The sequence below is a fragment of the Tupaia chinensis genome, unplaced genomic scaffold (assembly GCF_000334495.1).
Source record: "Tupaia chinensis unplaced genomic scaffold, TupChi_1.0 Scaffold000184_1, whole genome shotgun sequence".
In the NCBI taxonomy this organism is placed as follows: Eukaryota; Metazoa; Chordata; class Mammalia; order Scandentia; family Tupaiidae; genus Tupaia; species Tupaia belangeri.
Window position 1 is genome coordinate 1840261 of NW_006159659.1, and position 18478 is coordinate 1858738.

Sequence of the window (18478 nt, forward strand, 5' to 3'; positions counted from 1 at the left end):
GTGTGAGAGTTAAAAGATGTGATGCTCTGACCCCATTCTGGCACTTACTAGCTGTGAACAAGCTAAATTAGCCTTTCTGATTAAATTAGGGGATTGGAGTATCTTATTTTTAAGGTCGAATGCCACAATTATTTGATGACCAACTGACACAATTATAAGAAAGCAATATGGCCACATAAAGTGATAAATTAAGAGGACTGTATCTGAGACCACTCTGTATGTGATCATAGATTTTTTTTTAAAGTATATAGAATTTTTTAAAGCAATTTAGTCACTGTAAATGTTAAGATTTCTTCAGCAAGGTAATTGAATAAGCCTTAGAGATAGAAACCACATAGTAACTGGCTCAGCCTGGCAGCACAGCCAGTAGCAAACTGAATTATAGTGCTGAAAACCAAATGGCTGGCTGTGGGTTCAGTTCTCCATTTGAAAACTTGTTTTCAGCCTGAAAACACTCCAGATGCATGAGTGCCCAAGATCTCGAGAAACTGGAGGGCTATGGAAAGGGGATCACAGAATGATGAGACTCTGTTAAAGATGCTTCTCTCTTTCTCCCACATGCATGTGCTCTCTATCATAAATAAAATAAATTAAAAAGAAAAACCACACAGTATTTTTAACAGTGGCATTTTAGTATAAATAATCATCCATCTGTGATAGGAAAGTACTTTAAAAGAAGTAAAGAGAACCCTAAACAATACCCTAGGACTGAGGAAGAGTACCCAAGGAAGGACATCTTGTTGGTTCACACCGTGCATAAACTGATATGGTATGGGTGCAGCTTCATTGGGTTGTTAGACCAGAGCTGGTCCAGAGTTGCCAGGCATGCCAGAAACAAGCCTCCAGGGTGCAAACTAATACTGGTTGGCATGATTAAAGAAAGAGTTGAGGTTCTGCTGTGGCTACAAGACCTGGAAAGCATGTTCAAGTCATCTTATTAATGTGGTCACTGAGCCCAGGGTGAACCTGCAGGGCTGCTAAGGGACTGCTTGATTTGGGCACGTGGTTGGGGCAAAGCTCCACCGGATGTCACCACACATTTGCACCACTGATGGACCTTGTAATATGAGCAAGAAAAAGTAAAATGCAGCTCAGGGGAACCTGGAAGAGAAGCTTTTTCTCCCTGGCAGTGTCACTCCAGTGCCTTCTATTGACAAAAACTTACTGTTATGCTCACTATAAAGAAGAAATGCTTAGAGTCCATTATCACAGAGCAAGCACTGAATGGTGAATTTGGAGCTGAGAGTCAATAAATTCATAACTGGCATGGTGTGGTTAGTTCTTCCATGAGACCGTGCATGGCAATTTCCGATTTCCCAATTCTAAGTAAAGACATTTCTCTCAGGTTTTTCTCTATTTGACTATAAAGTGCATATATAGTTAGCTCTTGAACAAGGGTTCACTTGTATGCAAACTTTTTTCAATAAATAGATCAGAATATACAGTATAGTACTATAAATGCATTTTCTCTTTCTTATGATTTTCTTGATAACATGTTCTCTCCTCTAGCCTTCTTTGTGAAAAGAATACAACACATATACAAAATGTATGTTAATCAACTGTTTTATCAGTAAAGCTTCTAGTCAATAGTAGGTTATTATTAGTTAAGCTTTGGGGTAGTTATAAAGTTGTGCACATATTTTCTACTATGAGGGAGGTTGGTACCCCTACCTAGTTCATTGTTCAGGAGTCAGGTATAGTGCCTGAATTTTCCAGAAGCTCATCCAGTTATACTAAACTGCTTCATTCTCGTTATTTGAATCTAAAGCCCAAAATGAAATGATCTTTCTTATAACCTACGTCTTAGTTGAGTCACTTGTAATTTGCAGACTGTGGTTATTCGTCAGCCTGGGAAGTAGTACGCCTTGTAATGAATGATCTCTCTTCTGCTTGAGGACTCAGCTGCAAGTCTACCTGTTTCTGCTTTTACCCATGAAACAGCAGGCAAATAGAATATAGATGTTCTCAGATGCAGTTCTGTTTTCTAGCTTACTCTGTTTCCCTATCATAAATTAGGGTAGTGACGGAGCCTCTTGTCCCAATTTTTAATTCACACCAGATTGTGTCATGGAAGTGTAATAGGTTGGAAGTGACATGAGTCCATTTCTTGCTCAATAAAGGAGGTGCACATTTGGGACTAATGTTCTCTCACTGTTTTAGCACTGACTTCATCATTCTTAGATTATTATTATTTTGAAGTACAATTTTTAGGGTGTAGTCTTATCTCGAAGTTTGGGTCTCTAGGCATTTAGATAATCTGGTAGTTACATGCTAAGAAACATTTTAAATACAGTGCTTGGGAGTCCTCCATGGCAGCTAAGAACTAGTGCGTTCAGGGAATAAGAGAAATGAAGGTTTTCTGCTGAGAATTTACCCTAGTAGAGCTTCTGTATCCTCTCTGTCTCTCTATGTCCTTTTTTGTCTCTCTGTCTCTCTCTGTCATTTCATATTTAAAATTTTTCTTTAAAAATTTTTTTAAGGTAAAGTATTTTCTTGAATCTTAAATCCTCCTTTATCTTGCTAAGTATCCCCTTTTCTCCCTCCCATTTAGGAGAGGCAAAAAGGGCAGGCCTTCAGAAGAAGACTGAGTCCTCCATGGCAGCTGAGATCTAGTGCTTTCGTGTGGCATGCGAGTGCGCCATTTTGTTTTTTGTTTGTTTGTTTGTTTAAATAAATAAATAAATTCTTCCTTTTTTATTTTTTTGTTTTCTCTTTTTTTCTATTTCTCTGTTTTCTTATCCTTTTTCTTTTACCTCTTCACTTTCTAAGTGAACTGTAGCCAAACATTCGAATACTGTTAGGGTCAACATATTCCTCAATTCCTACTGAATCTGCTGCACAAAGGGAGAAAACTGGCATGGCAGAGAGTTTGCAGATCACCTCCTCCTACATGCATCTCAATGCTCAGATTGAATTTCTAGAAATTAGGAAGAAACGAATAACCCATCAGATGACTAGAAATCGCAACAGAGACACAAAAAATATGAGAAACCAAGAAAATACCTCTCCCCCAAGGGAAAAAAGTAACTCCTTTTCATCCACAGACAGTACAATGGAACTCATAGAAATGTCTGATAAAGAATTTAGAATATTCATAGTGACAGAGCCAACAGAGATGGAAGAGAAAAGAGACAATGACATCCAGAAGAAGCAGGAGAAAAGAGCCGATGAGTTCCAGGAAGGGAGGAAGTTCTTGCGAGATCTGAAAGAGGAAATACATACCATAAAAAAGAATCACATGGAAATGTTAGAGATGAAGGCTCTAATACAGGAAGTCAAAATGTCCCTTGAAAGTATTAAAAGCAGACTAAATCATATAGAAAATCAAATCTCAGATGGAGAAGACAGAATCGCTGGAGTAGAAAAATCCATCATGAAGACTGAGAAAATAGCCCCCAAAATGAGGATAGTATATGAGAAATATTAGATATGATTAAACATCCAAACATCTGGATAATTGGTATCCTAGAAGGTGAAGAGACTAATAAGGACATTAATAATCTATTCCATGAAACCCTGGAAGAAAACTTTCCAAACCTAGAGAGGCATTCAGAAATCCAGACTCAAGAAATACAAAGGACTCCAAATACAGTCAACCCAAGAAAATCTTCTGTGAGACAAATTTTAGCCAGATTGACCAAAACCACAGACAAAGACAGAATACTAAGATTGGCAAGAAAGAAAGATCAGGTTACCTACAAAGGATATCCCATCAGGCTGACAGCAGACCTCTCATTGGAAACAATGTGAGCAAGAAAAGAATAGGAAAATATACTCAAAGTGTTGAGTGAAAAACAATTTCAACCAAGAATTTTATATCTGGCCAGATTATCCTTCATATAGGAAGAGAAGACAAGAACATTCTCAGATAAACAAAACCTGAAAGAATTTACAGACATCAGACCAGTTCTCCAAGAAGTTCTGAAGGGAGTTCTATACCAGGAAAGCTAAAGTCAGTCACAGAGAAATAAGAGTTCAAAAACAACTAAGAAAATGGCCAGCTTAATGGTAGGGACAAGTCCAGAGTTGAACGTTATCTTTCAGAATTTAAATGGAAAGATCAGACCACAACAGAAGATAATTAAATATATGAGTCTAAACTGGTAAAATAGAATTTTATGACTTTTGACTAAAACATTACGGATCATCTTCTATGCTTTGTTTTCCAGAGTTAAGGATTTTTGTCTTCTCTTGCGTTGTCGACAGGTCCATGTACTGTTTGAACAGAATCCTAGCCTGTGTCCTGGCTTTAAGTCTTAAGCAAACCTCTTAATTTTTTTTTTTTACTTTGATTTATTAGAGCTAAAACTGTCTTTCTTGAAATTAAAAAAAAAGTATTTAAAAAGTACCTATTTAATGACCACAGTAAGCTATATAGTCTCAGCTAGGTGTTATTTTATAGTCTATTCATTCTACTCACAGTTTCATGCCTAAAATCAACATGTGTTCACAGATATGTATATATAAACTGAACTTGCTATTGGAAGTAGATTCATTAAGGTATTTTGTGAATCAATAAAATGTGGGGGAGGGGGAAAGAACGGAAAGCAACTGCAGATATCAGAGACAGTGTAGGAGGAGGGAGGGAAATGGCAGAGGGTGAGAAGTAGGGGGGAATATATATATGTGAAACAAGAAATAGAAAATTGTTTGTTGATGATAACATGTATTATTAGGCCACTGTACAGTGTATTCTGGATCGGAAATCACATTTTATGTACTATGATGAAGTTCAGTGGAAGAATGTAAAATATACTTTTAAGAATTAAGTTAAAAAAAATACAGTGCTTGAACGAGCTGGAACTGAAAGCAAAACTGCCTGGATGTAACTTGGCTTTACCATTTAAAAGTTGTGTGACCTTAAGCAAGTTTTTAACAACTTTGTGCCTCTGTTTCCACATTTGTGCAATAGAGATAATAGTCATATCTTCTTAATAATTAAATTATCAGTAGTTAATAGTTAATGCGAAGAACTTAGAAGAATACTTAAAATATAGTAAACTCTCAATACATATCATTGTTTCATTTAGTCCCCATCAGAATTCATTGAAACTAGTAGTTTTTATCACAATTGTATGGATAAGGAAACTGAGGCACATAGAGGAATTAAGTAATTTGGCCCCAAGATCATGTATCCAGTACATACAGCAAGTACATGATGAAGCTGGGATTCAGTCCCAGCCTCTTGATCTGACTACATTATAACCATCTCTCTGGGAGATCAAAATCTAGAATGTTATAGATTACAGGCATATTGCAGTGACTTTCTTTTTTGTCCTTCTGTTTATGAGTTTTCATTAGTATTTGTGGTAGATAGAATTCTAAGATGGCCCTTAAGATCCTTGCCTCCCAGTATTTAATTGCCCCCTTCACCAATGTGATTGAAGCCAGTAAATATCATAGGTTTTACTCTCATGATTGGGTTTTGTTCTATGGCAAAGGCAAATGAGATTTTGCAGATGTACATATTTAAAGTCCCTTATCAGTTGACTTTAGTATAATTAAAAGGGAGATTATCTTATGTGGGCTTGACCTAATGATGTGAGCCCTTTAAAGAAAACAGAGATTCTTCTGCTGGACTTGAAAAAGTCAGCTACCCTGTTGAGAGGGGACCATGCAGCCAGGACCTGAGGATGGCTTCTAGGAGCTGAGAGCAATCCCCAAATGACAGCCAGCAAAGAAATGAGGACCTCAGTCATACAATCACAAGGAAATTAATTCTGCCAACAACCTGAATGAACTAGGAAGCAGATTCTTTACTAGACTTAAGCCTCTCTGTAGGAGTGCAGCCCAGGGGACATCTTGGCTGCAGCCTTGTAAGACTCTAAGCAGAAGACCTGGAACTGGTTTCAGTGGTTTCCTGAGTCGTAGAAACTGGGAGAATGAATGTGTGCTGCATTAAGCCTCTTAAGTTTGTAGTAATGTGTTACATAACTGTAGATGCTAGTACATCATTAATTTAAATTTCAAGTCAAAATGACCAAAAACAAGACAAAAATAAAATATGGAAGTTTTAAAATAAAGCCAAAAAGAGACTAGTAGCCAACAGAGAATAATTCTTCTAAGGATTTAAATGTAAGATAATAATGTCCCCTAAATTGTTTGGTTTACATCTTACTTATTATAAAGAGTTACGTGGTCAGAAGCAGCATGTCATTGTGGAAAGAGCACTTGACTGGACATCAGGACTTCCGAGTTTTAGTTTTGACTTTGCCATTAACTTTATTGTGTGATGTACGTAGGTCACTTAACCTCCCAGAGATCTCCATGTCATTCAGGAAGATTGAACAACATAATGTCAAATAATCTGTCTTGAAACTCTATGAATATAAGAATTTAAGTGATTGAAAGCGTGTAGTAACAGCACTGAGACTATCAAAAAAAAACCCTTCAGGACCTTTAAGTTTTAATGCCGATAAAAATAACTTTAAGTTTTAATGTGGATAAAAATAAGAAACTAGGAAAGGAGCCAGCAGATAGCATGATGCTTAAGGCTTTGGATTCTCAAATGGCCAACCACGTTTCAAGTCCCGGCCCTGGCAGCTTGCTCCCTCACTTTTGCCTTTCCCTCCTTCCCTTCCTCCATCCCTCACTTGCTCGCTCACTCGCTCTCTCTCCCCTCCTCTGGTGAGCACCTATGCCCTATAGCAAATTTTTAAAAATAATAAGTAATTTAAAAAAAAATTAGAAGAGAAGGATACTTTTCAGATCATGAGTTTCAGGACTAGCAGTTGGCATAATGGCTATGTCACTAGACTCCCCTGTAGTCAACCACGGTTCTAGTCCCAGTTAAACTCACGCCGGGCGTGTGTGCATGTGTGCCCAAGATCCTGAGAGGAGAATGGAGGAGAAGGGATTGCTGCAGCATAGCCATCCCCCCTGGGGGGGTGATTTTTCTCTTTCTGTCTCTCTATCTCTCTCTGTCTTTCTGGCAAGCGCAAGTGCCATACAGCAAAAACCTCCAAAATAAAAAACAGATCATGAGTTTCGACTTGCTAGTTTTAATTCAGAACAGACTGTTAAGACTTACTGCTTCTTTTGTATTATCAGGAGATTAAGAGCAGCATGCTTAATGTCAGTGATGTTACAGAGAAAACCAAATAAATCAACAGAAAACATTGTCTAAGGCTGTGAAATCCTTAACTGTAGTAGTAGGCACTGGAATCATGGAGTAGATGGTCACCTTTTTTTTTTTTGGAATTATTCATTTCATTTAATTTATTATTATTATTATTATTATTATTATTCATTTTGACCAGAGAGAGAGAAAGCAAGGCACTAGATCTAAGACTTGAACTGTGGTCAGACATGTGGGAGTTCAGCACCTTCACCACCACCCTACCTGGTGGCCCTGATACTTGGTAATCATTGAACACATGAATAGTTTGATGAAGGCATAATGGTAATGGTTAGTGTTATTTTATTTTGCTGTTTTGTTGTCTCTTTTTTTTTTCATCTATCATCAGAGTTTGAAATCTTGTTGGAATGAAGTTCACATGACCTTTATTTAGAACTATAATTATTTTCTGAAGCTATTTGAAACTCTTAATCTTTGCTGTATAAAGATATAATTTTACTATTGATTTAAAATTGAAAATGTATTCCTTTTTTGTTGTTTCCAGAGGGTATTTACACTTACCAGAGAGAGAGAGAGAAAAGGGGGAGCACCCCTCAATGAACATGGTTATGCCACAATTCCTTCTCCATTTCCATCTTATTGAGATTTTTGAGTACACACTCATGTACCCACTGTGTTTTTCAAGTCACCAGAGCCAGGATTTGAACTGCAGTCTGTCATGTGAGATCCAGCTCCCTTAATCACTAGACTACAGAACTTGCCCCAGATTATGTTCTCTTACATTTTGTTCAACTTACATTTTTTTAAGTTAAAAAAAAAGCTTTTTCCTTCAGTTCTCTTTACTCATATGAACGAGATTCTTTCTGTATTGGGGAATGTGTATATAGAATAATACTTTTAGGTATCAATTTAAACTCTGTTTCTAGATTTTGTTCTTTCAAAGTTACCTATGATCATTCACTTCTATGTTTTGTTATGTTTTTATAACTTGAAGTATAAAATTTCTACCTCAACAGAGATATATCAAGAACTAAGATATTAAGCTGCTCTATTTTTAAATGAGGTTTATAGCATTTAAGCCTCACTATTTAGTATTAAAATAAATGTATATTTTATTTTTAAAGCCTCCTTTGTCCTCTAAATGAACAAATTTCATCCTAAATTTGCAGAATAGTGAGATTTATACAGGGAACTATACTAATAAAACAAAAATATGTTCTCTTCACTACATTATTTTAATAGAAATATTATTTATATCAATAACAGCTTTTTTATGTATATGCTATTTATCAAAATAAAACTTTCATTGCTATTTTCCATGGTTTTGACAATAAACCTAAATTGTTCATGCTATATTTAAATTATATGTCACATCACCATTTTGCTATATTAATTTTTTCAAAGTTTATTATTTCTTCCATGAGTAAGAAAGACTGAGAAAGAGAGATAGCACTTTCAACAGGATCTTGATGATGAGATCCATCTCCAGCCTTAGCCAACCCTGGAAAATGGGCATGTGAATGCCTGGCATACTCCGGGAGGTCTCTAGACATGGTCCCAGAACCTTCTCCTGTGGGTCAGCCTCACAAAGCATTGCAGTTTACCTCTACACTATCATCTTACCCCACCATTGCTATCTTAAAAAATATCCATCTGTTTCCTTAACTTATCTTGGTTTTAATATTTTAATACACTCACATATACACATATATACCTTTACTTTTTTTTTTGAGAGAGAGGTTTTTTTTGTTTTTTTGTGCTTTTTTTTTTTTTTTTTTTTTTTTTTTTTTTTTTTTTTTGTTATAGGGTGCGTGCGCTCACCAGAAAGACAAGAGAGAGGCAGAAAGTGAGAAATCAGCCCCCAGGGGGGATGGCCACGCCGCAATCCCTTCTCCTCCATTCTCCTCTCAGGATCTTGGGCACACACACACACACCCGCCTGGCAGGAGTTTAAGCCACTGGGTCCGGGACTCAAACTGCAGTCGACTACATGGAAGTCCAGCGACATAGCCATTACACTAACTGCTGGTCCTCTTATATACCTTTTGAAATAGTAATGAAACTAGAAATTTCCCTTAGTAAAGCCTTTGTAAGCATTATGAGCCTGGAGTTCTTTCCTATGTCAAGCGAATTTTCTGACTTCTTAATCCAAGTATTTTTCCATTCATTGTTTCAATCTACTCTGAAGAATAACTGACCAATAGTCCATTGATTTAGAAAAACAAAAATGGTTTAATTCATGCTATCATGAATTAAAGCACATGTAAGAATGTGCTCCAAGGCTAATGTGAAACTTCTTTCCTGTCTCTTAGCACTTCACTGTTTTACTTAGAGCATTTTCTGCAGTTCTTTAAAAAACAAAAGAAAACAAAACAAAAACAATACCCGAAACTTCTTGTATTAGTCTATCTGGTAAATTCAGAGACAATAAAAGAGTACTATTCACAAATAAAGAATGATCTCTATTATTATTGGTTAATATAATAATGTAAAGTTGAGGACCAACAGTTGGAGTAATGGCTATGTCGCTGGATTCCCATGTAATTGACCCAGTTCAAGTTCCAGACTTAAACTAGTGACTTAAACTCAAGCCAGGCGCATGTGCATGCATTCCCAAGATCCTGAGAGGAGAATGGAGGACAAGGGATTGCGGTGTGGCCATCCCCCCGTGGGGGTGATTTCTCACTTTCTGTCTCTCTGTCTCTCTCTGTCTTTTTGGCGAGCACACACACCCTCTAGCAAAAACCTCTAAAAAAAAAAAGATATAAAAAAACAATAATAATAATGTAAAGTTGTTTTATCGACCTCCACAGTGGCTAAGATATTGCTTTGATACCTTATTAAAAGCCATTACTTATTTTATGCTAAACTCAGATGATTGCTTCCTTTAGAACTTGTAGATTTAAAGAAACATACATATATCAGAATATAGTCTGTGCATAGAACAGAATGTGAAAACTTTCTATTTCAGCCCAGCAATATAATCCATTAATTATATTAATTCAAATTAATATTAACTGCCCAAGAAAAAAAATATCCAGCACATGACACACTTCTGAATAAATGGCTCTTAAGTTATAATTAGCCCAGTCTGTTAAGTATTGTATTCTGTCAGTAATCATTTATTGCCAACTTGCGTAAGTTGTAACAGAATCTAGAGAGTCATTCATTGCCATTTTCATGGTCCCTTTAGATTTCTTTAAGACATATTACTTTCTAGACTTTAATTTTAAGTTCAGTTTTTAGAGCTAAAGATAAGTAACAGGTCATCAGGAAAGTCACAATGTATACTTTTTTCTATGCTTTTCTATGCAAAAATGACTTTCCTGACCAAATAGAATTTTAAATCTTTTGTCATAAATATTGCAAAAATAACCAAAAAATCCCCTTTATACAGTGATCATTAATCATCTTCTAGCTTGAATAGAGTTGTCCTTTGGCTGCTAAAATTGCTTTAAGTTTTCCCAGAGAGCCATGTCTTTCACAGTCTCAGTTCTAATATTCCTTATCTAAAGTACATTCCAAATCACAAAAACACTTGTAGACCTGCCTATTATTTAATTATACTGTGTAGTTTAGATGTATTAAATTACATCCATCTAATGCAGATATTGATTTTAAATGATTCAAAATGTAATGGATCAAAAACAGAAATCAAGATCAAAGGATCTAAACAGAGTAAGCACAGTAATAAGAATTCAAGTCCTTCTGCCAAGCCAGTAATCTCTGTCTGTTTATTTACCCTTACTCTCTCATCTGTTAAACTGACTAAAATAATGCCTACTTCAGGAAGTTGTTAAAAGGTTAAATGATATAATGAAGTATTTAGCATTATGCCAGATACAAGGTGCTCTGCAAATGGTATTTAATAAAGTTAAGTTATAATAATAAATACTTTTTCTTGCTTTATTATAGCTATTTCTTTTTCTAGAATACACTCTTAGGTAGTAGTAGTAGATAATATTGTGTTTTAAAATAACAGTGTAATAGCTTACATGATTTAACTGAACAAACAGCATTGACCAAATTCACTCTTTACACATATGTTAACTAACTTCCCTGGAACTTTGCTGTATTACTCTTAATGTGGTTTCCCGCACATTTCCTGACTTGATGTATGATGCAGTAATGAGTATAGCATTAGCACATAAAGCAGAGCTGTTTTATACTACCTTTCTAATTGGCTTATTTAGTCAAGTGACAAAAGCTGTAATAAAACAGGCAGCAAGGTTCTAATGGAATTTCTTTTCTAAGTCTTTTCTTCTTCCTCCCAAATGCTTAATCTGTTAAATACTGATAGCTTTGCTGGTAAAGTCCATTATTTTACTCATCTTTTATATTCCAAGCAGCACCTCCCACATTTGATAAGCAAAATTATTCAAGTGAAATCTGAAGAAATGTATTGCAACATAATATGGTAGATTTAATTGGTATTTTCTTTTTCCTAAAATGTATAGTCTAGATTTTTGCCCTTCCTCCTTTCATCCCAATTCTGAATGCTACCACTGCCTAAATAGGAGAGCTCTATTACCAGTGTGTTATATGAGGCCCTGAATGTTATAATGTATACATATTGAGCCATCTATAACCTTTCTATTTATTTATACATTTGATTCTTTTGAAATATGCTTCAATTTGTAGAAACTACAAAGGGTTCATTTTAGCATTACTGATTTAGCATCTTTCAGATTAGCATACAATCCAAGTATTCTTGTATAGAAATAAGCCTTTAAAATTAACAGTGCTATTCTCCCCCTTGAGATAGAGAAAAAATAAGAATCAAACCCCATTGGGGAGAAAAAGAAATACTTATAAGATTTAAATCTGTCAGAATGTTTTTCTTCCTGTCAAACATACAATTTGAATTGGAGTCAGATTTTGTATGTCAAGTGCTGCCATTCTGGCCTTTCCTCCATGGTTGTTGATGAACATTTTCAAGAATTTAAAACATTAAAAAATGCAGAGAGGGATCCTAGAGTAGGCTAAAAAATTTTGCGAAACCCAGTGCAAAATGAAATGCTGAGCCTCGTGTTTAAAAACAGTTAAGAAGTCCAATGCAGCAGCAGCAGAGCATAAAACCAAGTGCAGGTCACACCTCCAAAAAGCTGAGGTCACACCTCCAAAAAACTGGCCCCAAAGAATTCCCTATGTCTAGAGGATGGTTCCTCTTGTTGGTAATTTGCCTGGAAACCCCTCAGAATAAATACCTTCATTGTATCTGAAAACAGTGAAACCTGAACATCAGACAGAATAAAAAGATGTGAACTCTCCATCATGACCATGTAGCCAGACTGGCCAGTGTGATTACTAGTCATTTTAAGAAGGTCAAAAAGGTCATGGAATTAAGAGTAATAGGATAATTTGTCTCATGAGTAAGGATTGAGCCCTTTAAGAGTAAAAAAAGCAACAGGGCTGCCAGCAGGTGATGTGGTGGTTAAGGTATTGGACTCCCACATGGCTGACAGTGGTTTGAGTGCCAGATCTAGTGGCTTGAAATTCATTCTGGGTGCACATGTGTACGTGCCCAAAATCCCAGGAGGAGAATGTAGGAGAAGGGATTATAGCATGGCCAACACCAAACACACACACACACACACACACACACACACACACACACACTCAGGAGGGGGAGGTGATTTCTCACTTTCTCCCTCTGTCTCTCCCGGTGAGCTCAGGCACCCTATAGCAAAAACCTGAAATAAAAAAAGAAAGAAAGCAACATGAGAAAAATAAGAAGAAGAAGGCTAGCTGGTAGCATGGTGGTTAAGGCCACTGGATCACACATTGCTCACTGAGCAGTTTGAGTCCCAGACCCACTTGGCTTGAAAAGCATGCTGGGCATATGTGCACACATGTCCAAAATCCTGAAAGGAGAAATGAAGAAGGGATTGCGGAGTGACCATCCGCCATGCCGGCTGCTTTCTTGCTTTTCTTCATTTGCTCATGCGTGTGCTCTTTCTCTCTCTCTAGTGAGTGCATGCTCCCTCTAGCAATTTTTTTTTTTAAGTATTGACTTAATGTCTTTGGATAGGAACTATATTGGGCTCCTTTTGTTTTAATATATTAATATGTTTTATTAGGTCATCTGAAAAGTCATGACATATTGTTCTGTTTTTCTATGCAAAAATGCATCATGACTTTTCCTATGACCCAATAGCATGCAAGCCATATAATCTTTTTTTACCCTTTTTCATTTTCTACCTGAGGAAACTGAAACTCAAAAATATAAAATAACCTGTTTATAGTCACACAGCAAACCACCAGCAGTGTGGTGATTGCCTACATCTATCTTTATATCAAGCCCATATACTTTTCACGGGTATTGGTATCATGTTGCTAATGTCTGTCTTTAGGGGCTGACACTACAATAAAGGTGCAGCCTTGAGAAGCAGCTACAAAAAGGACAAGTGCAATTAGAGGGGGAAATTTCATCTGGCAGTTTCTTCAGTGTGAGAAGCTGAGCTCTCAGCACAGACTGAGGCCATGGACCAAGGACAGAATGCAGTAAATAAAATTATCCTGACCAGGCAGAAAGAACTGTCTCCCTCACAGCCTAATGCAGTGGTCACAGAACAAATGTAACATGTTGAAGATGGAGGGAAGATAACTCTTTGATTGATGTAAAACAATACCCAATACAGTTAAGGGGGAAAAAAATCTCTAATAATGAAAAACAGGCTTCATTATGTACAATGAGAGGCTGTGAAGCATCTAAGGGCAAGCATATTTTAGGGCAGTATATTCCAAACTTCTTCACTCATATTCCACTTTCTTCATGATTTTGCCATGTCTGTCTTAACTATATAGATGTAACATATATTTTAAACCTATTGTGTATCTGCATAAATGGCTTAACCATCACTAAGCACTGACTTTCTGTCTTCAGTCAACCTGCTCTGCTAATTGTTAAATCTCATTTGCTCTGCAGTTCACCTAACTAGATTTAATGAGTTCATTTAACTAGATTTAATGAGTTCATTTAACTAGATTTAATGAGTTCTAGGATCTGTCTAACTGATATGGGGAGTTAGGTGAAAATGAGTGGGAGAAAGAAAAGTCAGAGATGAATAAGACATGGTCCATGCTCCAGGGAGGTTCAGAATAAGGTAGTTATATTTCTGGACTATTCAAACAAGGCTGAGAAAATAGGATTAAGGTAGTATCAAACTTTGCCTAGAGGAGGTGGAAAACTTTATATAAAGGTAACCTTGAGCAGAAAATTATAGACAAATAAGTAGGAAGAATTCACCAAACGGATTTGAGATGTTCATCTTTTCTGGACGTTAACCAGATTGTTTTTAATTTTCTATTCACTAAGTAAAAGACATCAAGATTCTTTATATTATTTAATTCAATTCAATCTGATGATATCAAGAGATTCTTAGGTTATTAAGATTATTTAAAAAGCAGTCATTTTATTTTGGATATCATAAATCAAATAATAGTATAAAGGTATCTAAAACTCGCATGAATATTTATGTATATAGTTCTTATATCCATAATTTAGAATACTGTGTAGGTGTGTTGCATGTATATGTATATTTTTTCACCTAAATAACTTCCGAATACAGATTTTACTGAATAAAATGCCAATTAATTTATTCTAGTGTTTTTTCCTTATAAAAAATTGTAACAAAAGGTGATTTATATGTTACTTACAACATGTGTTTACAATAAGTATCATTCCTTTTTTGCTTCCAGTGTAAAACTCTTTCTGGAGTCTGTGACCACATCATATCTCTGTCATCAGATCCTCTGGTTTCACAGTCTGCTCACCTGGAAGTGATTCAGCTGGCAAATATCAAACCAAGTGAAGGACTGGTAAGAGATACCATGTTTATCAAAGTCATCATCCATCAGCACACAGCTAATGATGTGGGCAGCCTCCAAATATGGGAATCTGTGAATTTCAATAGATACTGAACATTTTGGTATTATTTTTTTCTAGAAGAGTTAAGATAGTAGGAATTTGTCATGGTAGGAAGTTTTATGAAGATAAATGAAGAATTGCAAAGGGTAGTTTCTGAATTATTTTGTTTAATTTAGTAATCATTGATTTTGTTAGATTTTTTCACCCCATCACCACCAAAGTTCCTTGGATTTAAAGGATGTTTAAATTAAGAATTTTAAACTAATGCACAATCTGCACCACAATTTCAGCTACTCATGCTAATAGGTATTGTTTGTTTATTTTGTTTGTTTTACTCTGGCTTGTTCTGGTTTTAATAGGTTTTCCTTCCTGTAGGGTGAGTTACCTAAACAAAATCAGTGTTCTTTATAGCTTGCATCCATTATTACAAAGATGAGTAAGCAAGTAGATATTGCCAACACTGGGCTAACATCCATAAGGCATATTGGGTTGTCAGAAAAGTCCATGCATTTTTGCATAGAAAAAGACTTTTCTGACAACCCAATATTTTTTTGTTACACAATAACATAATCATGTTCCTATATTTGTTTACCTTACTTAAAAATGGTTCTAAATTAATCAATGGCTGATTTTTTTAAAAGCCTGTGGAAAGGACTAGCAGGTGGCATAATGGTTACATCGCTGGATTCCCTGTAGTCAATCGCGGTTTGAGTCCCAGACCCAGTGGCTTAAAATTCACGCTGGACATGTGTGTGTGCTTGTCCAAAATCCCAAGAGGAGAATGGAGAAGAAGGGATTGTAGCATGGCCATCTCCCCTGGGAGGTGATTTCTTGTTTTCTGTCTCTCTCTTTCTGTCTCTCCAGTGAGCACACATGCCCTATAGCAAAAAATCTCTCTTTAAAAAAAAAAAAAGAAAGAAAAAGAAAAGCCTGTGCAAAGAATGCATGTAAAACTGAATAAGTAAGGGGAAGACAAAAAGCAAATTACCTACAGAACGTCTTTTTATGTAAAATACAACTATAGTTATGTGCCACACATATGTTTTGGTCAAATGATGGACAACTTATATGATGGTGGACCCATAAGAATGCAGTGGGCTATACCATACAGCCTAGGTCTGTATAAGCACATTCTGTAATGTTTGCACAATGATAAATTCACCTAAGAACACATTTGTCAGGACACATCCTCATCCCCTTCATTAAGCATACATGACTATCGCTTATTAACTTGGTGCTACAATGTTTCCACTCTCTCCCTGAAGAGTGATTTACCAGTTAATGATTATTTTGGAAGGTAGAAATCTTGGAAACTAGCATTAACAATTGAAGTCAGATAATACATTATTAAAGATCACTAAGCAGATTTAACATTTTATGTGGCATTTTTTTCCACATACATACAACATACATACATGAATATTGTTTGAGAAGTATGAATTACTTCATTGAATTACCAGTGATTTTTTTTGTTGTGAACTACTCTATTCTCTAGAGGAAATTTTCCCCTAACATTTGGTAAATTACTTATGGGTATCCACAGTGCCTAATGCTTTTGTAGGTTTTTTGGGTATTTTCCTGGGAAGATAAAAATTAGACATACCCAGCATGTCATTATTATAACTTGTAAATGTTGTATCTAACTTTAACTAGATTGAGAGTTTATTTCTAACATATATGAATTTATTTGAAATAATATTTGGTTTTAAATTGTTACTATTCCTTTAGTTAACCTTTACAAAGTCAAATTTTATTTTTACAAACCTTTCAACCTATAGTATTAAAGATTTTCCTTTACCTCTACTTTTAGTATTTATAAAGGGAAGGAAGCTCTCTAAACATGATTTGTAGAGTACAAAATTACAAACTATTACTACATTATTATTAGACTAGAATTCAGGACACCTAGATACAAATCACTTATATGAAATGTAAGAGAGTGATCTTGAGAAGGTGGAGGAGTAAATTTAACCACTTTGGCCTTGATCTTGTCATCAGTAAGGCATAGAGATGGGTGCAGGGATAGATAATCAATAAAGCTCCTTTTAGCTTTATGAGTCTGTGGGTTTTTTGTTTATTTTGGGTTTTTTTTTTGTGTGTGTGTGTGTGTGAGGTTTTTGCTATAGGGTGCGTGCACTCGTCAGAAAGACAGAGAGACAGAAAGTGAGAAATCACCCCCTGAGGAGATAGCCATGCCGCAGTCCCTTCTCTTCCATCTCCTCTTGGGATCTTGGGCACAACATACACAGACATGCGGCATGAGTTTAAGCCACTGGGTCCAGGACTCAAACCGCAACCAACTACAAGGGAGTCTAATGACACAGCCATTACACCAACTGCTGGTCCCTATGACTCTGTGTTTTTAAAGATGGTTTTATTCTGAGAAAAGAGCCTGATATTTTCCTCTAATTTACACTGAAATCATGGAGAAACATAACCATGTGAAATAAATCAACACAATGCTAATGAATGTCATGAAATCCTGATTTTTTATAATGAAAATATAACCTAGGACTGATCTTTTATATTTTAATTTAAAAGAGGTAGATTTGGATCTGCTCTTTGGGATAGTTGTGAACTTAAATACTAAGAACTGGGATCCAGTTCAGTATTCTGGAAAAGAGCTAGAAGAGAAAAACAAAGACCTACCATTTGCCAGGTAATTTCCTCACAACTCTATAGAGTAGATATTAATTTTTCAGCATACAAATGAGAAATCAGAATTGTAGATCTTCACCAGTTTGCTCTGTATCACATACAGATAATAAAGAATACAGACGGGGTTTAAGTCCAAATAAATATAAATGAAGTACATCTGAACAAAGCTTTTCCGTGATCCTACAGTCAAATATGGAATGCTAAAGGAGAGTATGAGAAACTTAAGAGCATGACTCTAAAACAGGAACTACTTAGAGAAATTTATTTTTAAGGGACAATAGGCAGCAATTCACTGGAATGATATTTCCAAGGGAAGAAATGAAAAACCTAAATAAACGTTAATACGAAGTGTTAAATATAAAATTATTTTTTTATGATTCATATAAAAGAAAAAAGACTAGGGATTTTACATGGAGCATTCAAGGTACTTAAAAACTCAGCCACATTAAGTTTAGTCAGTCACCTTTGAAATAAATAGGTTGAAGATTTTGGTGACATTAAACGTGTTTAGCCATAGGAAATGTCTAATTGGTAAATAAAGGAAAGAAATAGAATAAGGTGAGATAGTACCCAGCCTTATTCAAATTTAATTAGCTTAGAAAAATCTATAGAAGTTTTCTTCAGATCTCAACACAACATCTCTCATAGGCAAAAAGTAACTGTTTTGTTCTTCTAATGACAAACCTGGATAGATTATTCATTAGCTTTCTAATTATTAGTGAAATTTCAAATTTCTTAGATTTGAGAGTCCTTACAATCAAGAAATTGTGAGAAATGTGCTTAGTTATGATTAAAACATATGAAACTTGCTTCTAAAATTCTTTTATGCATTAATAATTAGTAGAAAATTTAAGGAAAATGAGGGCTTTTGG

The 18478-nt window shown here is 35.6% G+C and overlaps 1 protein-coding gene across 1 annotated transcript in view; it reads left to right on the forward strand.

Annotated features, from left to right (window-relative positions):
- The window catches only part of CNKSR2 (connector enhancer of kinase suppressor of Ras 2), a 299161-nt gene that overhangs the window by 109532 nt on the left and 171151 nt on the right, over positions 1–18478 (forward strand). Inside the window, exon 7 of the mRNA XM_006146681.2 lies at positions 14780–14899. Coding sequence (XP_006146743.1) covers positions 14780–14899 — 120 coding nt within the window. The remainder of the gene's footprint in view (positions 1–14779; positions 14900–18478) is intronic.